General features: G+C 33.7%; 1 protein-coding gene across 9 annotated transcripts in view; it reads right to left on the reverse strand.

Moving 5' to 3' along the window:
• Positions 1-27,341, reverse strand: part of Osbpl8 (oxysterol binding protein like 8) — a 177,214-nt gene continuing 149,873 nt past the window's right edge. For all 9 annotated transcript variants that reach the window (XM_063255177.1, XM_063255175.1, XM_063255181.1 and 6 more), the window contains 12 exons: positions 25,443-25,524; positions 25,082-25,180; positions 22,902-22,998; positions 19,290-19,388; positions 16,786-16,883; positions 14,936-15,025; positions 13,295-13,431; positions 11,005-11,190; positions 10,628-10,715; positions 7,442-7,547; positions 5,660-5,762; positions 1-4,164 (listed from right to left, as the gene is read on the reverse strand). In XM_063255177.1, the coding sequence (XP_063111247.1) occupies positions 4,032-4,164; positions 5,660-5,762; positions 7,442-7,547; positions 10,628-10,715; positions 11,005-11,190; positions 13,295-13,431; positions 14,936-15,025; positions 16,786-16,883; positions 19,290-19,388; positions 22,902-22,998; positions 25,082-25,180; positions 25,443-25,524 (1,318 nt within the window). In that variant the 3' untranslated portion in view covers positions 1-4,031. The remainder of the gene's footprint in view (positions 4,165-5,659; positions 5,763-7,441; positions 7,548-10,627; positions 10,716-11,004; positions 11,191-13,294; positions 13,432-14,935; positions 15,026-16,785; positions 16,884-19,289; positions 19,389-22,901; positions 22,999-25,081; positions 25,181-25,442; positions 25,525-27,341) is intronic.

The following is a 27,341-nucleotide window of genomic DNA, read 5'->3' on the forward strand; positions in this document are numbered from 1 at the left end:
TTTGCTGTTTTTAAAAATTTTATTTAGAATGCCTACATGTAGAAGTTAACATAATTTTACAGATCATTAGAAAAATTCAATTGTTTTCTCTCTGCAAACATTGATAACAGGTTAGGAATAACAGATTAGAAATGTAATACATTACAAAACAGTAGCCTATGACTATCTGTACATTTACTGTGCACCTTAAGGAAAAAAAATTGACAGTGTGCTATACTTACACTGCAGATAACATAATTTCAGTCTATCATACAAAACCAACCAGTGGTGGGGCTTGAATTTAAAAATGGCCATTAAACAGGATATTTAAACTTAAATGTATAGCATGCTAAAAAGTGAAAAAATTTCAACAAGTTCTGTGGCTCATCAGTTTAAATGTTTCATGGCAATTTTCTTTAAATGAAAAATTTCAACTTTGTCATACTAAAGTAATTATTACATGATAAATGTGAAAAGAAATTTTCCCTAAATGTTTTAGAAAGTATATTCACATTCATTTTGTCATGGGTTTCTTGTGGCTTTTCAAAATACATTAATTCTATTAATAAGACACTGGTCCTGTGTAATTTTAACAGTCCATCCTCAGTTAAAAACTGTAACAAAAATAGTATACTAAGAGTAAAAAAAGTAAATTATACTGAACTCACATGATAGGTACAACAAAATGAAACCAAATTACATAATAGTGGCAGGTTATACATTTTAAAGAACCTTTTTTCTTTTTTTTTACACTTACTCAAATAAGATAGAAGTTGAAATGTAAACTTAGCATTTCTGCGGGATTTCCCCATTGGTTCAGATTGCAAAATTTTATAAATGTTATTTATTTCTGTACATTTAACATAATTCAAAATAATCTGCAGTCTCATGTATGGCTCATCAATAATGCCATCGTCACTGTATGTCAAAAAACTATTCACTGCTCATTAGAAATGCTAAACAATAGAAAAATGGAATTTTTTACATTTTTTTTCTTGAATTTGATGAAGATATTCTTCAAAAAGTTAAAACTGCCTTCTACAAAGTTTTGTGTATATGGCACAAGTTGACATCCAAAACAGTGTGAATTCCATCAAAAAGGCACTGTTTACAATGCTCAGAATAATCTGACAAGTCTACTTCAATGTCTTAGAGTAAGAATATATTTGAAATAGGTAAACAAACTCTTATAAAAGTACAGCATTACTATTTAAATATACTTTACATATTTTAAAGAAATAGACAAAGAGAAATGACCCTTTTATGACAAAACTATAAACACTTTGAATCACATTTCAGTTCTGTAACACAAAAATGACAAAAAATATTTTCTTAAAGGCACAAAAGCATGAATATTAAATGAAGGTTGTATTTCACAAGGCCAACTTTTTAATGGAATGCAGTTGTCAACTAAACTGTGACAAAAAATATACTGTACCTTTATAAGTGACACAAAAAGTACTGACAAGAAATACAAATAAAATATCTATTGCTGTAACTTATATTTCATATGCCCTATTATCTTTTCCAGCAACATCTCACTAACTGAAGACTGAGTACATTTAACAATAAAACAAAAATGCATGTGTCAGTAACTATTACTCATCTAAACTTTCCTGTAAGAATTTTTTGATAAGGTCACAAATCTTATAAACCATCATGAGGATCTGAGATAGTTGGAAATTGTAGATCACATTACCAATGTGTGAAGGAAGATTACTCTCAAGTAGGGAACTTTCAAAGTAAAAAACTTATGACTAAATACAAGTTTATGTGTTTTAGATTCACATACTGAAATTAATACAAGCTCTGATCTAAAGCCACCAATTCCTGAGTTTTATGTTCAGTTCATAGGAACTTATATAACTAAAAGCATAAGAAGATTATTAGATTAGCTATATGCTTTCAGTGTAGGATAAAGTTATAAATAACCCTGCTCTTTATTTTTTGACTTCTGGCTAAAAACCTATAACATGTACCCTACAAAGAAATCTAAAAAATAAAGGAAATATCTTTCCAGCCTTAGAAGAGATCCATACAAATGAAACACCATTCAGACCAAAAGAAAGCATACAAGTGGATAATACCAAAACCCTAAAGCAGGTTAACTAGAAAAACTATTTTTAGGGTTTAGAAATGAAATAATTTTTGTAATCAGCCAATCAAGCTATATATAACATAAATTAATACTAATTTAAACTATAAAAAGTCAAAATATACAATATTTACAAAATATGCCAATGAATAGGCTGTTGGTAATAGAATATGAATACAAAAAAAATTGACAAATATGAAATAAACCCAAAAATCCACCTGTTCTAAGATAGTCATGAAAATACTGGATACAGTTATATCTTATTTATGCTGTTATCCATATAAACATTATTTTCACTTGTACACATGGAATACAGACTGTTGTTTTTGCTAACCTTACATGGGAAACAGTGCTTATACAATCGTAAGGATATTTAAGATAGCAATAGTAAGAAAAAAAAACCAGATTTTCTTATTTTCAACTTTCACAATGTAGCAAATACCCCTTGACTTTATATTTACCATGGCATGAAGAATTGACTGTAATTTTACTGTTATCTCAGTCTCTTCTGTGAGATGGCAGAAGTAGCTGAAGTAATTCTCTACTATTCATTTTCATTTTAAAAATCATTTCAAAATTCTACCTCTAGGATGCAAAGATATACTTTAGGACAACATATTCCTAAACTTAACAGTTTTTGAAAAATCAGCTTTTAAGAACTGTATTTATGTGAAAACAAGAAGTCAAAAATTTAACTGAAAAATTTGAAAAAAATAAGTAGGAAGAAATTTTGCCTTAGCTTGAAGAAAAGGAATCTTAAAGAATTGTTTTGCCACAGAATGAAGTTCTAAGAACAGACAGGGATAATAAATAAACTTCAACTTGATGTTCTTAGGTGCTCCACTCATTGTACAGTTTAAGGGAAGCAATTTTAATGTACACATAAAGAGCATCACCCAGTGTCTTTTATTGTCATTCTCCTTTTGGCTTTTGAAGTAACACATTGATTATAACATTTTCTATTCTACTTATTTATTGAATACATTAGGGACTCAATGGTAGAAGTTTTCACAAAGAAAAAATATGAAGTATCAGTTTTTATATGTCCTATAAGCATCTCTAGAATTTGGCCTATGCTGACTTAAAGTGAGAAAAAAGGACAGCAATTAATTTTGACCACACTTTTCAGTAAGTGCTTAATGTGGTATTAACAGGTGCAAGTACTACATAATAATTTTTGTATTGATATACACATAAGTACATATATATATATATGTTTCTACAAATACTAAATTATAAAGGTCAAAAATTTTGTGTAAACTTTAAAAAAATTTTCCACCTGTCTCAGTATATTAATTTTGACCATTTGTCATTTTTTTTGTTTTGTTTTGTTTTTGCTGTTTCTAAAAAGACAACCAAAGGCTGGGGATAAAGCTCAGCAAGGTCCTGAGTTCGATTCCCAGGACCAAAAAAAAAAAAAAAAAAAGAAAGAAAGAAAACCGAGCTGGGTACTTTGGAAATGATTTTGATAGTACACTGTATTGAATTGTTTATGTCTATTATTCCATCATTTCCCAGTCTGTAATTCCTTCATAAAATTTTGTGCCTGTTTTATAATGAAAGTAGGTTACTATACATATATTTATAGGATTGATTGCATTTTTGTTACAAACAATGCTAACAATTCTATCTTAGAACATACTATAGAATACAAAGACTACTATCAGGTAAGAGTACGTTAGAGACACTGTGTGTACATGTGAATTTATTATACTCACATGTAGACGCATTCTCAGAAAAGCTAGAAATGTCCTGGCACTTCACACATAGCTCACTTTAACAAAATTGAATAGCTCTTGTTTCAGGTAAAGGATATGAAAGGTAGACACCACTACATTTATCTCTTTAATTTTTGTTTGAAAAATATTGTGATATTTAGTAAGACCAAATCAACTTGAATATTGGTCCCAGACTAAATCTGATCTTCCCAGGTCAGTGATTCAACCGTGCAGAACTCCTACTTAAACATGAAGTTTATTGTGACTTGAAGTAAAATCAGGAGGAAAATGATGAAGTAGTCTTTCTGCTGCAGAAAATAATCCGCAGCAGGCGTGCTTGAAACTAAATGATTTCGAAGAGCTATAATATTCCTATAAAAATAAAGAACAATAAATTTTACAATTTTCCAGAAATATTAGTACAAAACTCACAGTTTGATATAATCATAAAACATTTAATTACATTATCTCAAGTAATTAGATCAATCAACTGCACAACCAAGGATCTGAAGATTATGCTATGGGCAGCCTTTATTAAATTTTATCTAAATCTAAATTACAAATTGTAGCACATATAAAGATATGCATCAAAGATGTCAAAATTTGATGATACAGAAATAACATTTCTGTTTAAACAAAAATTTTGCTTAGTTGGCTCACTGAAGTTCTTTTATTTTTACTTTAAAAGAGATGGAGTGGGAGTAAAACAAAATAGCCAGGAAAAAAATAAGCACAGCCTGGGCAAATCTGTGGCTTATAGAGACCTTATCTCAAAATACAAAAGGGTTGAGAACAATGTGAAGGCCTTAGGTTCAGTCTCCAATAATGCAAAGGGTTGGGTGGAGAGAAAGGTAAAACAAATAAGCTAATTATTTTATGTTATAGTTAAATCAGGAAACTTAAATACTATAAAACAGTGATGACACTGAAGATGCGTAAGACATGCTCCATGCTCTAAAAGGACTGGTGATATAATAGGGTACACAGATAAAACTCTGGAGTGTAGTGAGTGCTCAAAGTATGTAAAGGGAGGTAGAAGTGGAAACGAGGTACTATGTAATTGTACAGGGCAGGGTGAGTGACTAGAAATACTACCCCAAACAGTGTCATCTGAATTTACCTTTTTAAAAAGGTGCTCACAAGTTTTTATTTTCAGTTTGATAAAGATTCTTGTGTATTTTCTAACTACACAGTGAATTTACTTCTGAAGGACAAAGAGATTTCTTGATAGGCAAGGTGGTAAGAAATGGGTAGTCTTAAATTCAGAGAGTAAAGATCAAGGATGAGAGAATGCACAGTATATCTGGGAGATGCACAGTGTTTCATGGAATGATAGCATAGGACAGGTGCAGGGGTACAGCAGGAGACAAGCCTGTAGATAAAAACACTAACTGAATGTAAACCACAAAGTCTTTAAGAACAGGGAATTTTAAAAACTCAAGAACACACATCTAGTACTGAGTGCTGAATATATAAAAGCAGACAGGCTAATTTAAACTTTTTAAAAACTCAACATAGCATGGATGGCATTCAAACTGAGCCCATGCTAGTCTTAGCCGTGGAACAGGTGGTGTGTAAAGGAGCATCTGGGACTCTTTAAGAGGAGCACTCAAAGGCCCCAGGGAAGTATTTCAGTATTTTAACACCTGGTACATTCCCACTGAATGTAAGCCATGTACAAAGGGAATGAAAAGGCAAGCCTTGGTTAACGTTCTCAGAAACACTCAGTCCAGCTGCATCCCTGGCACGCTGTCTCCCACCCAGTGTTGTAGTACTTGAATAATTTCACAGTTTTCAGACCATCAAGTAGTGGAGACCATGGTTCTAGACTAGCAGTGTTTGACTAGGTACTGTCAGTATATGTTACCTTTTAATTTCTTCCTGTGTTTGTTTTATAGATTCGATGGAACTCTGAATGTCTCCCAGTTCTATCCCTTTCTTTCTTCGTGTACTTGGTTTTATAGACTGAGCTAAAAGACAATTAGAATGTAAGTTACAATCATAAACATAGTTTACAGTTAGTGACTCTTGTAGAATAAGTTTTCATAGGCATTAGTTTTTATGGCCTAGAGGTTAACATAGTAAAACTAATATTCTACACCTTCTGCATATCATTTAAAAAATAGAACACTCTCAACATATTTAAAGTCATTATAAATTCATTACATTTTAGATGACACCAGTTTCTTTCTTTCTTTTTTTTTTTTTTTGTCTTTTTATCGGTACCGGGGATCGAACTCACGACTGCCTGCTTGCAAGGCAGAAACTTACGCCGCTGAGCTAAATCCCCAGCCCCACCAGTTTCTTATTAATTCAATAGCAAAGTCAAAAATAATTCATTAAAACATATTCATTTTCCGTCCCTTGCATAGATCTGTAGAAGTCAACTTTTTGAGTTATTTTTAAATGTTTTAATTGCTAATGTTACTGTCACTCTCCTAGTGACCCAAACTTTAAATTTCTTCAGCCAGTTTTGATACCACTTCTGTGTATTTCTACTGCCAACTAGCAAGCTCTATCGATTTTTCAAATCTTTCATATCCATTCTTTCCTTTTTTGTTAATATTTTACTTAACCTCTAAATTTCAGCTTTCTGACTAAAAAATAGGAAGGTACCAAAACTTCACATAGTTGTTGTGAAGTATGTTTAATATAGTCTTTGAACAGGTTACTCAACAAATGTCAGCTGGCACATTACAGGTAATACAGTGGTGTGAAAAGATGGTCAGTTAAGGAACCAAACATCTAAGGAACAAATACATAGTGAATACGCAGATACTCATTCTTATGGTGTATATGGCCTTGGGCAGGTTAGCTTCTGTGTCGGTTTCTGGTTGTAAAATGTGAATAGTGAAGTCATAACTAATACTCCCTTTGGCACACATTTGTTTTATTTCTTTACTATTCCAATATTTGCCCCAATTCTATGCCCCAAGTTTAGATAGCTGTAATCCATTAGAAATCCTAACAACTCATCAAGGATTCTTCAAGATGCTGTCTGAAATTGAAACAAGCTCCTTCTCCCTTAAAGTACAGTATGTATCATCTAATTTTGATACTTCTGTTTATTCAACCTCTAGTGTTATCTCTATAGGTAAATACCCGCCCTCCAGCTTAATGTAAACCCATTTAAGACCATTTTCCCATAAATTGTAAAATATGTCTTAATAAATAATGTTTTAATTATTTCTTCTATATATCTCAATGTAGAAGACAGTTTACATATTATATAACTTGGACAAAAATATTACCCTATGTATTCTTATAGTCCATACTTCTATATAGTTCTATTTTTACTTGTCTATGATTTCCAAACACTACTAATTTACCCTAGAATCAGAAATCTTTTTAAGCATGAAATTGAGTTGCAAGCTCAAAAAAACATACTTCCTGAATTCAATCTATACTGCCAGTAAGTTTTCAGAGGCTAACAAAACCTCAGGGTACACTTAGAGTGTGATTCTTACCTGCATGTCTCTCCTTTCCTCTTCTCTCATGTCTTTACCTGTGGCCTATTCTTACAACTCATCTATGACCTAGAATATCTTTTAAATCCTATCCCTGCCTCTACCCAAACTCTTACATTATCATCTTGAGTTAATTTGAAGAACCATTTTCATATAGTGGAGAGTCTGCAATAAATATTTACCTTCACTTCCAGATGAGTCCTGGATATCTGGTTCTGGGGAGGAATAGCCTTTTGCCACTTTTTTCTGTTGTCTGGTTGGCTTATGTTTCATTTTTGGGACACTAACCTGAAAAAAACGTCATACTATTATGTGGGTTTGCACTATAATTTGTGACTAAAGACTACTGTTGTACAAACATCAGTACTGTTCATGGGCATGATATTCAAAAGGCATATTTTGGTTATTTGAGACAGGATTTTGCCATGCAGTTCAAGATGGACTTGAACTCACTATGTAAGTACAGGTTGGCCTCAAACTTGGAGTGATCCTCTTGCTTAAGTGTCCTGACTACTGGAACTACAGGCATGTGCCACCACACCTGCCTAGAGGTATTTTTAAGAATGCACAAATATAAGTGTGTATCTAGTCAACTGTTACAACTGCATCACAGAGTATTTCCACCAGCATACTAAATAATAGTGTTTTAAAATCATACTTATCTTGTTCTATTAAAACACTTCTACTGAATGATGTTGCATTTTAAACAAAATTTTGATTTTTAAAAAATAATTATCTGGGTAATACAGAAATCATATTATAAATAGAAATGATACTGATATTTTGCAGAGCATATGTAGAAAGTTACTAAACATATAGACATAATTGTGTATACTAGATGTAAAACCATCAAGTAGGGCTAAATTTTCCTTAGAATAATAAACTTTCGTCTCTAGCATATTAATAAGTTTATAATTCTGGTCATCAGCCCTATAGATTCAAGAGAATATACTAGAATCAGAAAGGTGAGATACTCTACACGGGGCTTAGAAATTCAGGAAATCAGTGACCACAAGTCTTTAACTCTTATTACCTCTTCACCATTATAACAGAATTATCCCTAATTATTGCTTGGCATAATTTTGTAAAATTCTATAAATATAAAATTCTATAAAAATTTTATATTAATATAACAAAGAGGTAGATTCTGGATTCAGCTTATTTCTGAAATGCTGAAGTCTTAGAACATACAGAATATAAATCTGTATTTTTAAGAGTAGATTTGAATTGGAGATTGATCAGGACTAATAAGAACCTATTCAAAAATCAAAAAAAGTCAGCAAACAAAGATTTACACAGACTCACTGTGATCAGTAAAGAGGAAGAAATACAGATGGCTCATGTCTCTATCATTTTACATTGTTAAAAGAACAAATGTAATTTTGAAACTTTTTTTCAAATTGTTATAGATTGCCATCTATAGGTAAATATTGTATCATGGAAGTACACTTTTAGCATCCCTCCTTTTTAAATTGAGACAGGATCTAAATTGCCCGGGTTGGCCTTGAATTTGTAATCCGTTGCCTCAGCATCCTGAGTAGCTGGGATTATAGGTGTGTGCCCAGTTTTTATGTTGATCTTAATATACCCTGCAACTCCACTGAATTTGTTCATTAGCTACAGTAAGTAGCTTTCTTATGATTGAACAGAATTTGTTTTACATAAGATTATGTTATCTGTTAAGAAAGGGATGTAATGAGTGGCTTCCCTTTTACTGCTCTAATATTCTGTCTTTGGCTTTTGACAGTTTGTCTTAGTGTGGGTCTCTGGGGTTACTGGGCTTAAGAGATTGTTAAGCTTTTTGGACTTAACATCCTTCATTAAATTTGGGGGACTTCTTTCCTCAGATATTTACCTATTTCTTGCGCTTCCCTTGTGGACTCAATACATATACTGACCCACCTGAAAGTACCACAGGTCTTTTAGGCTCTGTTCATTTTTCTTTCTGCTCCTCAGATTATGTAATTGTTTTATCTCTCAATTTGCTGATTCTGTCTTGTGCCTGCCCTAATTTGCTGATGAATTTCTTTAGTGAAATTTTCATTCGTTATTATATTTTCCAGCTCTAGAATTTATAGTAAGGCTCAGTAATGCAGGCTTCATCTCAGCTACTTGGGGGCCTGAGGTTGCAGCACTGTAAATGTAAGGCCAGACTGAGAAACTTAGACAGATACCCTCTCTCAAGATAAAAATTAAGTCAGGTTTGGTGACACACACCGGTAATACCAGCCTTTGGGGGGCTGAGCACGAGGACTGCCATGAGTTTGAGGCCAGCCTGGCCTCCATAGTAAGTTCAAGGCTGCCTGCCCTACATAGACTGTATCACAAAGAAAAGAAAACCAAATCGTAAATAAATTTTTTTTCCTGTTTCTTTTTTTTTTTTGTCTTTTTCATTTTTATTGGTAAGGGGGATGGAACTCACGACCGACTGCTTGCAAGGCAGGTGCTTATGCCACTGAGCTAAATCCCCAGCCCCTCATAAATAAATTTTTAAAATTAAGAAAAATAGCTAAGGATACAGCTTCCTGGTGCAGTGCTTGCCCTGCATGTATGAGATTCTGGGCTCAATTCCCAGTATTGAAAAGACTTTTTGTTTGGGTTCTTTGTACAATTTCTCTTTACTGATATTGTCAGAGATGAGTGACTTACATGAAGCCTTTATATAGTAAGTACCTTGACAGACTACAATAGTGTATGTCTAGTTTGTAAATAAGGACTGCTGTGCTCCCTTGAGAACCAGGCACTCACACTGGCAATGCAGGAATCCTACAAGATTAAGGCTGTACTTGCAGGGGTGGGTAAGCGAAAGTAAAATGCAACACTTGCTATTGCTTCTGTTTTTTGAGACAGGGCCTTGCTATGCTGTCTTGGCTGCCCTCAGATTCACAATGATCTCTTGTGAGTATCAGTATCCTGATATATTGTGATTAACAGGCATGTACCACCACATCTGGCCTATTTTTTTATTTTTTTGAGTCAGGCTCTCACTATGCAGTTCAGGCTAGCCCCAAACTGAGGATGATCTTCCTGCCTCAAGACTGTCCCAAGTGTTGGAATTACAGGTGTATGCCACAGTACTTGGCTCTCCTATTTTTTTTTTTTTTAAGTCACCTTTTTGATGATATAGCAGTCCGTTTGTTTCTGCAAATGTTTCACTGTTTTCCAGAGGCTGGGTAAATTTTGTTTTCATAGTTTTTGCTTGTTTCTTAATATTTCTTTGGAGTCAGAAGAGTCTGAAGCTGCCTACTCTGTCATTTTGCTTACCAAAAATATTAAAATTTTGAAACCATATTTTAAACACTGACTGCTACAGATATTAAGGACTGAAACATATACTTATGAGATCTGGTTAATTTATTATTACACACCATTGGAGTACGATGTTTCACTTTGGTCTGGATAATGCCATCTTTCTCAAACTGTATCATATCATTAAGTGGGTCCCATGGTCGAGTACTAAATAAATGAACAAACAAATAACACTTGTTTAGTGACAAAAGAACTTAGTTTCTATCCTATAAACAGATTTTCATTAATAAACATAGTTCTCATATTAAGATTTGCATACATCTATTTCCCTGATCATTAACTTATTTCATAGGCTATCACTGGGTCAAATTTATAACAAATGGAGCATCAGGTTTAAAATTTCACACTAATGTGTATGGTAACTAACAGATATTTGAGAAATGAAGAACAAACAATGCTAAGGTATTATTTGAAATAAACTCTTTTAACTACTCACTCTGAAAACTTGTAATGCCATTCTCCTGTGACTGGATCTGGTTCAAATAACTTGCAAGCCCACTCTTCGTTTTTTGTTTTCCGATCTCTGGCAGCTTGTCTTTGTGCTTCTTCTAAAACATACTTCTCTTGAGTAGCTTCAGTTTGGTCTTTGGCATTTATGGCTCGAGTTACTCGTTGCCAGAGTCTAATACAATGTGCAAAGACAGTATTAAAAAAAAAGCAACAGAAAACCAAATCTGTATACAACTGGTCTGAATCCTGTTAAGAGAAAATAATGCTCATGTGGATTTCTGGCTTTGACTAAGCTATGCTCACATGCTTAGTAATGAGTCAAAGTATAAAAATCTAGTGCCTTCAGTAGAGAAACACCTGCTCCTGAGTTGAGACTAATTTCTATTTGGCAAGAGAAATTTATCACATGTACTCTTAAACATATGGTAGTGAATGCTGCTGATTGAAGGTTATAGATGTAACAAAGGTAGGGCTCAAAGGAGTATTTTTAACAAGCTCCCCAGATGATTCTTATTCATAATGTTTAATCTCCCCATTGGCCTCCTAAAGACCCAATAGTACAAAGCAGTGCCTCTCTGCCTTGGATGTATGGATTATCAAATACTTTTAAAACTGGGATCTATCTGTAGGAGCAGGATCAAGCATTAATATTTTAAAAAACGCATTACTAAACTGCTGCCAGTGTTGGGAACTACTGATTTAACAGAAATAACTTTGAGGAAAATAATTTCCCGTATTAAAATTTAGTTTTTTCATTAGTTAAATGAAAGGATAACAATTGTATTCTATCCATCTGAGAAGGCAATATGTTGTAAGTGAAATTGGAATCAGTAAGACTTGGGTTGAATCCTCTTTTGCCAATTCTCAGTTGATGAATTTAAGTTTCCTATCCTGCTGAGTCTCATATCCTCATCTTTAAGATATGCTGAATTAAATCCATATCTCAAAAAGTGGAATATGTTTTTTAAAAAGTTTTGATGGACATCATCATATATTTATGGCTGAAATGAAATTTTTTTCTTTTCTTTCTTTTTTTTGCAGTGCTAGTTATTAAACCCAGGGCCTTCACACTGAGCTATGGCCCCAGCCTACATTATGATTATTATTTTTTTAATTTCGAGACAGTGCCAGGTGAAGTGGTGCATGATTATGATCTCAGTACTAAAGAGGCTGAGGCAGGTGGGTCACTATGAGTTTGAGATCAACCCGGGCAACCTAGTGAGTTCAAGGCCAGCCTGAACTACACAGTGAAACCCTGTCTTAAAATAGCAAATAAAATCTTTGATAAAGGGTCTTGCTAAGTTGTTAAGTTGCCCAGCCTCAAACTTGTGACCCTTTTGTCTCAGCCTCCTGGAGTGCTGGGATTACAGGTGTGCACCACCATGCCTGGCTCTGAGATGAAATTTTTAAAACTATGGATTTTCCACTTTTGATAACCTCAATTTTGAGAACAGAAGTTAAAGTAAACATAGGTTTAAGTATACGCAAGAGAAGGATACACAGATAGAAGACCTTGTGAAGACTAATGTACATAAAGTGCCTACCAGTTTCTTTTACACAGATCTTTTCTAATACAGATATAAAATAGGTAAAATATTTTGATTCAAAAATGTAAGTGATCTAGCGAGAATTACATGACTTGAGAACAGAAACTGGCATTGTTGCCCAACCTATTAAGGTTTTTGGAATCCAGCACATGCAGTGCCATTAACCTTGTGCTTCACAGAATGGTGCGAAAGCGGATTCTCTACCACTTCTTTCACCATATGCCTATATTAGGCTAAAAAATAATCGTTAGAGAGAAAATAATCACTACTAGGTTTTATCATTTTATGCAAGCAAAAAGAAAAGTATGGAGAAGAAAGGAACCAATGGGATCTTTAGATCTGAGTTGCAGAGAAGTAAGAGATCTGTATTGCATTTATTTGGTATTCACATATATCAAACAATACTTTCACATCCCACACGTTTTAGACTTCTTTTTCTTCTTGTGGTTCAGGGAATTGAACTCAGGCCTCACACATACTAGGCAACTGTTCTACTACTGAACCATGTTCTCAGCCCCATTCCTTTTTGACAAGGTCCCCCTGAATTGCCCAGACTGGCCCTGCCTCAGATGCCTGAGTAGGTGGATTATAGGCATGTACCATCATGCCTGGGCTACAACTGATAAATTATTTTGTTGAATAAAATGTAACAGCAGACAGAGAATAGTGATCACAAAATGATTAAAAATTCTGTACTTCATGAAAGTAGCTAAGAAATGGTATACTTACTTCTCTGATTCAAAATCGTCTTGCTCTTCAAATTTTACAGTGTGCCTTATTAACCTCCATTGCTTAATATCAGGAGTTGGGTTCCAGAAAACCTCTGAGTTATCAGTCTTTTTGTCATTAATATAAACTTCACTATCCTATATTTAAGGAAATTAAGCATTAATGTAGAAAATTTTTTGTTTAGAAGGAGATTATATAAGAATTTTCCTGTTAATCTTAAACCACATTTTTAAACATATATAACAAGGGGCTGGAGATTTAGCTCAGTGGCATAAGCGCCTGCCTTGCAAGTACGTGGTCGTGAGTTCGATCCCTGGTACTGATAAAAAAAAAAAAAATGTCCATAAAGATATATTAAATAAATAAATGTGATACATAAAAATAAATTAAAAAACAAACATATATAATGAGCACTTTTCTAAAAGTCTCAACTTCATTTTTATAAAAATATGAAACAAATATGTATACTCAATTTTGAAAAATTTGGTTGAATACATGGAAAGATCACAAATTCTTTTAAGTTTTACTTAAGCAAATTTTAAGCATTACATGCAAAACCTCAACTACCATCTTCAAACTATTAAGGAAAAACACAGTATGTGCTGGAACTACAGAGGTGCTATTGAGCATGTATGGACTTTGTATATAAAAAACCTGAAAGAGCCTCTTGTATTAAAAATTGGAGCACAAACTTAGAAATTTTATTTTTTTAAGAAAAGATTTTTTTCCCATGGCATTATGATAAAAAAAAGATTTTTTCCAAAATCATATTCAGACAAAAATCAGTTTAAAATTTTGTAGAACATGTTTAGCCCAGCTGAGTCCCTAAATCTAGTTTCATTTTTCTTCGTGTCTCACTTATTACAGTGCAGATAAAATATATGCTCAGTGTTCCCAGTAGAAGTACACCTAAGGAATATCATGAGCCTTATTTAGTTACTAAGTTCCTCTTCAGGAAACTACACAAATATGAATACAGGTCAGCAGAGAAGTCAAAGCCATTGCTCTCATAATACACTCCTCTAAAACATATTTGTGTAGAGCTATGCCTCTTTCTTCTAGGTCATAGGAAGTAAAATGCTGTGCATATATTATAGCACAGCCCTTCAACCAGAGTTCCTGAGCTGGGATTCTTGCTACAACACTTTAAGCAAATTTGCTCTGTGCCTTAGTTTCCACCTCTATAAAATGAGGACAATAACAAACAATAATAAAGTGAGTATTTATGCGTCCACCTTGTAGGGTTATATTAAGTATTAATATTTCATATTCTTTATGCTACACACAGTAAACAACATTAACGATTTCTACAAATTTAAAAGTTTTTGATTTTTGAGACAGGTCTTGCTATGTAGTTTAGGTTGGCTTTGAATTCTTTCTATTCCTTCTGCTGCAACCTCTTGAATACTGAGATTATAGACATGTGCTACCATGCCTTGCTCAAAAGTTTTGGAAAAGTATTACATAAACTTAAATACTGTTGATAACAAAATAATGCTAAAATATCTGCTATTAAGCTGAAGCTTACGTTATATATCGGTGCTTTATCAATGGAAAAAGTATGCTTTTGACAATGTGATTGTTAACTTTTCTACAGAATAAGATTCTTTGTATAAAACTAATATATATAAAAATACTTACCCAATGACCTTCCAAAGTAGCTAGGACTTCTTTTCCCAATTTAAGTTTCCCCGATATTTGATTAACACAATCACTACTCCCTAAAAATGGCTGAAATGGAAAAAAAGTTGAACAATGTTGACACATATTTATATACAATGTAGAAAAAAATTACTCTTAATAGTGACATCCTCAAATTTTAGTTGGAAATGAGGAAGAAATAGACTCAAGTAAAAACCAAATATATTAAGAAAGTTTAAAATGACATAATTGACTCAACATGCCAGGTTCTCTCAGATAATGTTCTCACCCATAAAAAATGTGCCCTACTAATATGGCAATGCATTAAGAACTAATGACTCAGTAAATGGAAGGAACTTTAGTGATCTTTTGAAGGAAACAATAACCTTTCTTTCAAAACAATAAAATACATAATCAAGAAGTTCCTCAAAAAAATAAAAGGAATATACTTTGGGTTGCTATATAGTCTTACTAATTTTGATGCAAATTACTTAAGAACCTCTTTCACCATGGTTTTTGAACATCAGTATCACCATCCAAGTAAAATTTTGCTACAGTGAAAAAAAAATCAGAAAAAGGAAATTATATCAAATAACACAAGAAAGGTCTTTTTTCATTAGAGCAGAGATGCCTATCAGCTGAATATAAACAAAAGCAATTTAGTAATCAATATTATAGTTCATAGGAATATTTTTATCTGAACCTAACACATTGCCCTACAGCAATTATTGGCACTATGTAAAGGTCTCAAATTCCCCTTCTAGTCTAAGGCATACAAATTTTCTTTCTTCTTTTTTTGGTCTTTTTGTTTTGTTTTTTTGAGACAGGGTCCCACTGTGTAGTTCATATTAGCCTTGAATTCACTATGTAGCCCAGCCTGGCCTTGAACCCAAGAAATAGCCTCAACTTCCTGAGTGCTGGGATTACAGGTATGTGCCACTATACCCAGCACAATTTTTCAAAGATGGCCTCAATAATGTCTGCCCTTCTCTCCAGGACACATGCTCTTCCTCAGTGAGACTACCCCTTCTCTCATTGAGAAATGGGGTTGACATTCTTTCTCACTGAATGTGGGTGGCTAATAATTCTTTTAGAGTGTTAGAAGTGAGTCATTTGGCTTTGAAGCTGGGTCATGGACGGCTCCCCGCTTGCTCACCTGGACATTTGCACATGGAAATCCTAAGCTGCTAGGTGAGAAGTCTTGACTACCTTGAAGCTCATTTGATGTTAGGAAGCCAAGTTACATGGAAAGGCCATGTACACAGGTACTCGGATAACTATGCAGGTCCTTCAGTCCCAGCCCAGACATCAGACACATTAAATGACAGTCCCACCTATCACGTTACAAAGATAAGCCATCTCCAATATACCCTATCCAAATTACTGCATCACAAATCCCTTGAAGATCAGAACACAGCTGTTTTTAAGACTGTGAGTTGAGAGAGTAATTTGTTATGCAAAAACAGTAAGCAATACATTTCTGTCTTAGTAAACATGAGTAGAATGCAAGATGATATATTTCTAGTACTTTGTAAAGCAGTGCTTTAATTTACAGAGTAATTTCTATCCATTCACTTCTAAAGTCCATTTCCTATATAATACTAACAGTCATTAATTAAAGATGAAAATGATAGCTTTGTGTGTTACTTTTGGCTTGTCTAAGGCTGCTATTCAGATTAACTCGAGATACTCATCTAGCCTTGTCCACATCCATCAGATTTTCTTTTGACTTGACGTGGACTGTGTTCTTATATTTAGTCCATAATTACCAAAGGAAATAACTGTATTTTTATTATTATTTATAGTATAGCTCTTCTTAAATCAAGTAATATCTATCATTCTGCACTAACCTTTAGTTTAAATTCAAGTATTGCACTGTATCCAGTTTTTTGACATGTAATATTGACTATTCCACCAAGCTCCAGTGTCATTGTGCCATAAAGAATTCCTAAAGAAAAAAAAATTGATAAAAGTTTGAAGAAAGAGACAGGTACTGGGCAATGATAAACAGCATTCTGTAATCTAATATCCTTTTAGGAGAAACATAATTCAAGGGCATTCTATCCCACTTAATAAAAATCTGTAATACAGATGTAAGTTTTTTCTTTGGGCTATAAGTAACAGCTTATCCACAGTCTGTAGATTCCACATCTGTAATTTTTCTTACTTTGTAGAATACATAATTCAAAAATCAGTGCTTTTATGGTCATTCAAGGACATGCACAGGGTGGCAAAAATTTTGAGTCACTAAACGTGCACACTACAAGCTGAGGTAAAGAAGGCAACACTGTGTCAGCTCTCGGACTATAGAAAAGTATTTTTTTCTGCAGGTTATTTTGTGCGATATGTTTTGCATTTTTGTGCTTTTTGTTAAACATTTTCTCAAATCAACTGACCAAAGTTAGACCTGAACTATCTACTTCTCAAGTACAAGAAGACTATGCTGTACCTTACAGAGAAATTATATCAGTGAAAGCTTCATGCAGGCATGTGTTATACTGCTACTGGCTGTTAGTTCAATAGCAATAAAACAGTAATATACTATGTCATAATTAAACATGCTGTCTTTAAAAGAAACACACATAAGCAAGATTATATACTAATTTAGTTGATGGAAGTACTGTAACAAGAGGCTCATAGGAACCTAAACTCATTTTCTCTAGGAGCAATAATAAAAATGAAGCAAACAAACAGAACTGCAAAATAGGTTCTTAGGCTAAAAACTGGGGAAGTACTTAAGAAATTTAACAGGTTGTATACATGTGTGCATTTATTAATTAAACTGTTAAAACACCCTTTAATATTCAAACAGATGATGTTCATTTCTGAGAGGGAAGCAGACCATGCAATGGTTCTCATACTTATTTGGTCATGAAAGTTTTATTTTACAAAACAACTTGTGAGACCAGTAATTGGGAATCACATCTTAAAAAATACACAGAAAAATCTTATAAAAATAGTCAAATTGGGGCTGGGAATTTAGCTCAGTGCATAAGCACTTGCCTTGCAAGCAGGCGGTCGTGAGTTCGATCCCCGGTACCGATAAAAAACAAAGCAAAACAAACAAAAAATTAGTCATTATTTCCTGTGTTCATCACGAAGGGTTATATTCTCTCTTTTTTTTCCCCCTCATGCAATAAAAACACAGCTATGAAAAAATTTTTCCCTGTTGCTACTTGGGTATGGCATGGGACAGATGATACAAGATCTAAAAACATTTATGCCTATTAATTCTCAATTTTAGATGCTTCACGCTTATTTTAAGAACAACAAATGAAGCTTGAAGAATTATCTAGCCTGAGACCATAACTTGGTCACTTACTAACTGGGTTAAACTTGGATAAGATTCTTAACATTTTAAATTTCTCAACTATGAAATGAGACCATTTTAAAGAATTTTTATGTTTTTGTGAATCACTTCTTAAAACAGATAATAAAAAAGTAAATTCTGCCAGGTGCAGTGGTGCATGCCTATAATCCCAATGCTTGGGAAGCTGAAACAGGAGTATCACTATGCATTCAAATCCAGTCTGGATGGCTACATAGTGAGTTCAAGGCCACCCTGAAATACACAGTGAGATCCTGTTTCAAAAAAAGAAGAAAAAAATCTTGTGAGAAAGAAAAACAAGAAATATGTTGGAAAAGAGGGTATATATAACGATCAAGCCAAGTGTTGTTTACATTGATAAAAAATAGTAAAAAGCATTGCAGAGACAGAGTTCAGATCTTGACTTTGTCATCTCTTAGCTATGTGATCACAGGTAAATTAATCTGTCATTCATTTTCTTGTCCATAAAACAGGGATATATTTCTACTTTGGAGGACTGGTGAAACGATCAAATAAGCTGATAAATGTGAAGCACACAGAACAGCTGGTTGAAATATAGTTATGTTGTAAGTACAGTTAATATTGAGTACCTTTATCTGTATTCTATATAATGAAGAGGGAATAATAATTTAACTTTTAAGAAATTGTCAAGTGAGGATAAAAAATGTAAAGAACTTGATATACTGAAAAATAGCAAATCAAAGTTTTTAAGAGGGTAGTGGTATAAGATCACTTAAAATCACTTTGAAGGATGCTGAAATAATGAACAGTTTCATTAAATTTCAAATCCTCCACACAGGCAAGTACAAAGTAATTCCACTACTACAAACTAGTGTTTTCCAAACAAAGTATATACAACAAAAATCCATTACATGTGAATTTAGTAACACAGATGTATTTAGCAATTATCTTATGTATGGTGAACAAAGGATGCTTTCAAACGAAGTATGTCTGACTTAACCATCTCAAAGCATAGCTACTCTGAAAGGTGTATAAAATACCTAACTCAAGTATGGAAAATATTACCTTTACAATGAGCATATGGCATTGTCATTACATAGTCTTCACCTCTATTCAAGAATGTCAACCGTGCTTCTCCTTCTAATATTGCAGACAATGAGTTTCCTGAAACAAAGTGTGTCTAATTAAATTTCACAAAACTGATTTCAACTCATTTAAACAAAATATATTTAGGACATCTACCAGGTATCTACAGCACAGTATGTTTAAAACATCTCAGTATCAATGATTTAAATGTGCCCAAATATGTGTTTATTATCTTGTATCTAAAACAGCACTTGTTCCTATTCTCATTTGTACAATATGAATACTTTTAAAAGTTATAGTTGTGTGTTTTATTCTATGAGGGTCATGTGAGAAACTCTCGAATATGTAAGATACCCCAAAACACTATTTTACAATATAACTTGTCATTTGAATTAAAAGAATTGATATGTAAGTCATGACACTTGGTTAACTCTCAAGATTTATATTCTTTCAGTCATATTTTATCTAAAGTATATATATTCTTCAGATAAAATGACTGAAAAAAATAATAAACAAACATAAATACAAATATATATATATATTTTTGGTATCAGGAATTGAACTCAGGACAATGCACTTGCCAGGCAGGCACTTACTGAAGACTATATTCTTCAAGAATATTTTTACCGGAAATCGAGTTTCAGGTTGACAGCTTTTTTCAACATTATAAAGATGCTTCCTTTTCCTGCATTCTTCCAAGTTCTCATGAGAAATTAGTCATTACGCATCATTGTTTTCTGGGTACTGTGCTGATTTCTCTCGTAATTTGCAAGATGTGCTTTTGACCTTTAGCTTTCAACAGTTTCGCTATGCTGTGCCTTGGCTTATCTTTCTTCATGATCATACTACTTAGCATTCTTTGAGCATCCTGGATGTATAATTTATATATTTTATTAAATTTAGGAAACTTTTAACCATTATTTTTTCAACTTTTTTGTTTCCCATATTAGATCTGAATGTTTAAATTCACTTTTCATTTTTCATCTCCAACGTGTCGCAAAGTTCATTCTATGACTTTAATTTCACCTATTTTTTCATTTCGAGACTTTCTCTCTGATTTTTAAAAATAATTTCTATTTCTATTTTTCTGCTAAGCTGTCCTTTCTTTCCATTTACTTTTACTTACCTGCAGGCATTTATGGTTACTTTAAAATCCCAGTGTCCTATTTCTAAAATTGTATCCTGGAGTTGGTCTCAGTTGATTTTTCTCTCTCTCTCTTTTTTTTTTTTTTTTTTTGCTGTTTAGTAAGTTCGATTTGTTTTTCAGGTGGTTCACAGAACCAGTACACTCAGGGTTGATTCAATATTGCAACACTGAAATTTCCCAATACTGACCAGGATTCAAGTTCACTACATACATTCTCACAGTTGATTTTTCTTTTTCTCTTGAGACTATGTTTCATTTTTTTATTGAAGAGATACGTAATTTTTTATTTTATCCTGGGCTTTTTACCTGTGAAGCTGTGGGGTCCATGGGTCCTATTGTTTTTTTCTAATGAAAGTTGTTTCTTTATGTCGGCTAGCAGTTACTTGGGTAAGGCCCAGGGGCAGCAGCTATCCTCTGGATACAGATCCTTCTGGGTCAGATATGTGAGCACGGAGAATCTGAGATCATCTTCTTTGGCTCATCCCTTTGAGAGCCCTGCTTTCTGTCTAGCAGTCTCTATAAACTTAGGATTCCTCAGGTTAAACTGCTTGCAAATTTACGTCTGGCCTGAAGCCAAAGCTATGAAACTGAGACTTTTTCTGTGTATGTTTTCTTGTATGACTGTAGATTCCAGAATTTGCCGGTAACTTTTTCCTTTAGAGGTTTTTAGGTAGCTGGGTGTCATTCATTCATTCATTCATTCATTCATTCATTCATTCATTCATTTTTAATGTCCAGATGTCCACAAGCATAAAATTAATCTAAAAAGACCTTATTCAGCCACTAATGTCCAAATATATTTTCTTTACAGTGAAATATAAAGGTTTTTTGTATCCAATCTTATATATAGGTTGATACATAAAATAATTTCCTTTATTATATACTACTTATAACTAAAAATATATCAACACATCTAGCTTTTCCTTTATTAAAAAAAAAAACGATCTTTTGGAAAATGTGAAAAATTTAAAAAGACATCCTACCACTCAGGAGGCTGAGGCAGGAGGGTTGTTGTGAGTTTGAGACCAGCTTGGGCAACACAGTGAGTTCAAGGCCAGCCTAAACTACCTAGTGAGATAATTACTCATAATTCTATAATTTGCAGAAGTCATATTTTCACAGTTCTTCACACCTTTTTTCCTTGTATAAACACACACCCCTATATGTTTTAAAGTAGAGTTGACTCAATTTAATATGCTTTTTGTATTTTGCTTTCATTTAATATTGTATAAGAGGCTATTTCAAATTTTAGTGTACATTAGAATAATGCTTTCTTCCTTTCTTTTTTTTGAAGACAGGGTCTTGCTATGTAGTTCATGCTGGCCTTAAATTCAATCCAGGTGGGCTTGAATTTGTGGCAATTCTCTTGTTTCAGCCTCTTAGCACTGGAATTACAGGCGTAATTCATGTTCCTGAGTCCAGTTATTCTGACTTAGTCAATATTAGGGATCAGAATTTCAGCTGAAACTATGATTTTGGTGGTCCATTTGAAAAGCATGAGCAGCTCTCCTAAATAAGAGCATGTCTTTCAGTGTGGAGAGAAGTACCTATGTTTTATCTGCTCTACAGAATTTAAAAGTGAATGTTGCTTAGAGTACAGAACAGTGGTACGAGAAAACACAGGTCACTAGATCAGGAAAGATCTAGCCCTCAAGGTGGAAGATAATGGCACTGAAAATCAGCAGTAAATAATGAGGTAAAGGGAAAATCAGTCAGCTTCTGACTACAGAAAAGTTATTTAAAAAATTATAAAAAGAAAAGCTAGGGTCAGGGATTTAGCCCCGTGGCACAAGCACCTGCCCAGCAAGTGTGAAGTCACAAGTTTGATCCCTGGTACCAAAAAAAAAAAAAAAAGTTATATATAATGTAGAAATAACCAACAGGAAAGTTAAAAAAACAATAGAAACAGAAAAGTACAATAGATAATTAACTAATTATTATGGTAAAATAAGAGAGACATTCTAATTGTAACACCCAACACAAACATTATAGAAGGAAAAAAGATTATCACAGAATGTCAAGAAAAAGTGCTGCTAATTTACCCTAGACCAAGTTCTGTTTGTTACGTAGATTCTTTTCCTCTATATTTAAAGACTAAAATAAAAAGACTGATCCTCCAGATACAGAGGCAAAACAAAAAATTTGGTAGAGGTAAAGGTAAAAGAAACCCATTACGCATTAGAAGATCTAGAGGGCAATCATTTTGTCTTTTCATAAGTGATGTTTGTGATGAATTTACACATATGTAATCAAGTTACATAAGATGAGCCACATCTCTTTTATGAATGGGCAACAAAGTCATTATTCAATTAAAAACGATACTAAAATGACGTAAATTCTTTGCTGAAAACAAGAAGATATTTTACTAATTTTATTTGTAAATAAAAAGTCACTAGGAAGTACTACCTCTCTGAAAAGGGTGAAGGTAGGGGTGGAAGACTTACCATAAAATTTGGACTTGGCCAGGATACTACCACTAAGGCAAAATCCATCTTTTCGGTTACTAACATAAAAGGCAGATATCGGTGGATGATGAGACACCTATTGAATACAGGAAAATCAAAAAATATAGGTAAGCATATTATTGTGCTTTGTTAAAAGTTAAATTCTTATGAGTAAGAAAAAACATTTGTTAAATAATAAATTAAATACTGATGGTTACAGTAACCAGTTTCCGGTCTCTAGCTCCTGGAATTCACACCGTAAGGTAGCTCTCCCTCACAGTGAGCCAAAATGGTTGTGCAGAATGACCATTTCTGCAACTAGGTTATAATGCAGCTTCCATTTTGGAGGGTCTTGGGGTCCCTCCCTTCTTCCCCCTCCTTTCCACCTTCTCTCCATCCACCTACCCCACCAGATTCTCAACCTCATGAGCTAATAAGTATTTTATACCATTTGGTTTTCGCAGCAATCCGTTACACAACAGTGGATAATATTCTTAGATTTTCCTGTCTACTTTTTATATGGATTACTGAATTGGCTGGAGGAAACAAACAAAAGCTTTGACAAATATGTTATTTAATTTATTTTTTGAGACAGGGTATTGTTTCAGGCTGGCTTTGGACTCACTATTTAGCCCAGGCTGACCTCGAACTTGCAGCAATCCTTTTGCCTCAATCTTCTCAATGCTGGGATCACAAGTGGATGCCACCACTCCTGGCTAAATATACTATTTTTAAATTTTCTTTTTTTTTCTTTTTGAGACAGGTCTCTATGCAGTTCAAGCAAGCCTTGAGCTCACTTTGTAGCCCAGGCTGGTCTTGAACTCAAAATGATCCTCCTGCCTCAGCTTCCCAAGTGCTAGGATTACTGGTGTGAGCCACCACGCCCAGCTTAAATATGCTATTTTAATGATTCAATGTTTTCAATAAATTTACAATGTTTTTGTGAAGAATTACAGTGAATTAAATGGAAGTAAATCATTAATTTAAAACATTAATACAGATAAATGGTTTCCTCCTGAGGGATACATCAAAACCTCTAGGGAGAATAAGGTAGTTATCAAAGGATACATGGTCTCATCTTTCTTACACTAAAGGTGAGAATCACTATAAAAAGGAGTAACTACTGTTGAGATAGAGTATCATATTTCTCAGGTTTGTGCAGACAGAGCAAAGAGAGAGGAGTAAAAAAATGTACGTAAGTTTCAATTAACAAAAGTTTAAAAACTAAGCAGTATTTTCTAATTGCCTGTTACAACAACAACAACAAAGGAAGCATTATCTGGAAGGAAAGGGAATATGACTTCAGTTGCTACTTCACCTAACAATTCAATTCGAGGAAGGTTCTGTAATATGGGAAACAATACAGATATTAAAAAATAGCTTACTGGATAATCACAAAAAATACCACAGACATCTCAGAAGGGGAAAATCAGTGGGAGCTGCAGTTCACTAGATAATGAAGAATGAACAGCTCAGGGTTTGTTGAAGAATAGTTGAGAAGAAATGTTCAGTGAAGAACTAAATTTAAAATTAGAGAGGGCAAAAAAGTGTAAGATCAGGTTACCTAGTTATACAGGCAGAGATCTAACTACCTAACAAGGCATTTAGAGCCCGGTGTGGTGGCACATGCCTGCAATCCTGGCATTTGGGAGGCTGAGAAAGGAGGTTTGCCGAGTTGGGGCCAGCCTGGGCTACAGACATAGTGAGTTCATGGCCAATCTGAATAAAGGCCAGTCTTGAACTAAACAGCAAGCCCCTATTTTTCACAAAAAAAAAAAAAAAAAAAAAAGAAGAAGAAAAAGCACATGAGATAAAATTGAAAGTATCCAGAACTGAATGCCAGACAAACTGGTATAAATCTGATTTCAGAACTGAGAACTACTGAATAATTTTAAGTACGACCACTATAAACTTTGCCAAAAGTAAATGAACAAAATATAAAGAGAACACAAGGAGGAACGGGAGGAAAAGTAAACATTTATTTTTGATCAGAGGATTCCACGACAGTAACAGCAACACTGAGGAGTATGGCATTTAGTGGCATTTAGTACTAAAAGTTAGGTGCTTAAAATTCACTAGAAAGAAAAGTCAACAATAACTTATTAAGTTACTACTGTTTACAAAAATAGCTTTAAAAAAGTCAAGATCTATTTTGCTTCTATAACATGCATTTCTAATACCTGTTCAGCAATATAAAAAGTTTTGCTGTTTGTTCTGGGATGGATCCATAAACAACGGAAAGTTTCACCAAGTATAGGATTATAAGGTTTCTTCAGTCCCTACAAAAAACACATGTTTCTAGTTACAAATACAGAGAATTTACAATAGTTTAAACTAGTCAAAACAAGTATTATCAGGAAGAATCCTTATGAAGTTCTACATTAAAGACATTTTCATGAAGTAAAATCCTATGACTTCAAATAAAATATAGGTCTAAATAATTACGTATTTTGCAGTTTTGCTATTAATTGTTAAATTTAAAAGTGACATATAGAAATAAAAAACTCACAAAAGTTAAAGAAAGTAAAGTATAACCACTACCTTTGGCTTCTTATAGAATCCTGACAAATACCATTTCACTACTTTCTTCAAACGGAAATAAGGATTTTCTTCAAGGGCAGCCCTAGAAAACAAAATGATATCATAGAATCCTTGTGGCCTATGGAACAAATTCTCCCTCATATTTATCAACCAATAACTGAACGAGAGATTTAATTATAAACAATTCATACTTAAAATAGATGGCAAAGATAATCATGTAAAATTTATTTCCAAGAATTATTTTCTTAATTTGATCATTTTCCCCCATTTTTTGTTTGTTTGTCTGTTTGTTTCTATTCTTTGACACACTGTCCAGCTCTTTGCTGAAATGGTTTTTGGAAACTCTCCAAACCAAGGTTTCGGTTGTGGGGTTCTGTAGAACTTGAGATGTAGTAAAGGATTCTGTGAGAAATTGTGATCATGTGTGGTCAAGAAGGACAGGACAGTAAGCTGGTGCTAGTCACTCTCATTTATCTTTCTAACTATAGGATTTTATGGTTTTTCAGTCTCTTCTATAAAATATAGATGTTTTAAATTAAAAATTGGTAAAAGAGTTAAAAATAACTTCAGTAAACTAACATGATTTGTATTCTAACCTCCCCTTATGTACTACAACTGAATTCCAGAGTGAAAAAACTATACCAGTATGGTAGATAAAGAAAAGTTTCCATCATACAGGAGTAATATGTAAGACCCCTGACTGCCTTCTCACCCCCATTTGGCTGTTACTGCCAATGTGGCAAAACACTGACTTCTGTTTATAAGGTATCTTATTGTATCTGTTTGTAATGTAGTTATTATGCCCTGTTTATTTATAAAATGGCATTTGTGTTTCACAAGCATATCTGATGAGGTATGAGAGGGCAGAGGCTGGGCCTAGGCTTATTGGCAATTTTGTCAAGTTCTATCTTTCTTCAGTAACAAACCATGAATTGCTCTCTTTCTATTGGTTTAAATTTTCCATCATGTACTTTTCTTTTAAATTTTACATATAAGTAGCTTGAAAAGTTAAAGAAATACAAAGAAATATGTCTTTAACGTACATGGTTGCAATTTACAACCCTTATATATTGTTCCCATTCTCCACAATGTGCTACTTATTGCCTATATGTAAGGTTATTTTGGCTTATTTTTGTTTTTGAGAACTGAAGCCAGTGAACCCAAGGTGTTGGTACTGGTCTATATTTCCAGCTGTTTTTATTTTGTGATAGGATCTCCTTAAGTTGCTAATTGCTCAGGGCTGAGTTACAACTTACAAACTTCCTGCCTCAGTTTCCCACAGTGCTAGAATTATAGGCATGTGCCACTATGGTGTACATTACTGCTTTAAAAGTTCTTTTAAGGTTTCCTTTATGCATAAACAATCAAATACAAATAGTCTTGTTTTTCTAAAAATATGGTACTCACTCTTCTATATATTCTCTTTTTTTCTGGAGTTTTTTCCCTTTTTTTGTACCTAAAGTTGAACTCAGGATCGTGTGCTTGCCAGGCAGGCACTTGTGCCCCTGAGCTATATCCCCTGCTGGCGTTCTTTCTACAGCAATAGAGTGAGTTCTTCTGTGTATGTGTAGATGTACCATATATTATTTAACACCTGAGCTATTTCTAATGTTTTGCTATTACACACCCTGCTGCAGCAACCTTCTGTGGGTCATTCGATATTTGTGGAGTTTTAGCTGCAGGAGCTATTCACAATAAGTAGGATTACTGCATCAAAGGATGGATGCCTCTACAGCTTTGGCAAATACTACCGAATTCCCTTCAAAGGTGCTGCGCCTCTTTCTGTCACCCATGGCATGTGTGAAAGTGTCTCCTGCCCCACAGAGTCTTGGTAACAGTGTGCTGCCATAAAGTGCAACTTTTCGATCTGTGGAAATTGCAGCCTTTTCACAGGAATTT

This window comes from Cavia porcellus, unplaced genomic scaffold (assembly GCF_034190915.1).
Source record: "Cavia porcellus strain 051 isolate PalLab524CR breed Dunkin Hartley unplaced genomic scaffold, mCavPor4.1 scaffold_8, whole genome shotgun sequence".
Taxonomy (NCBI): domain Eukaryota; kingdom Metazoa; phylum Chordata; class Mammalia; order Rodentia; family Caviidae; genus Cavia; species Cavia porcellus.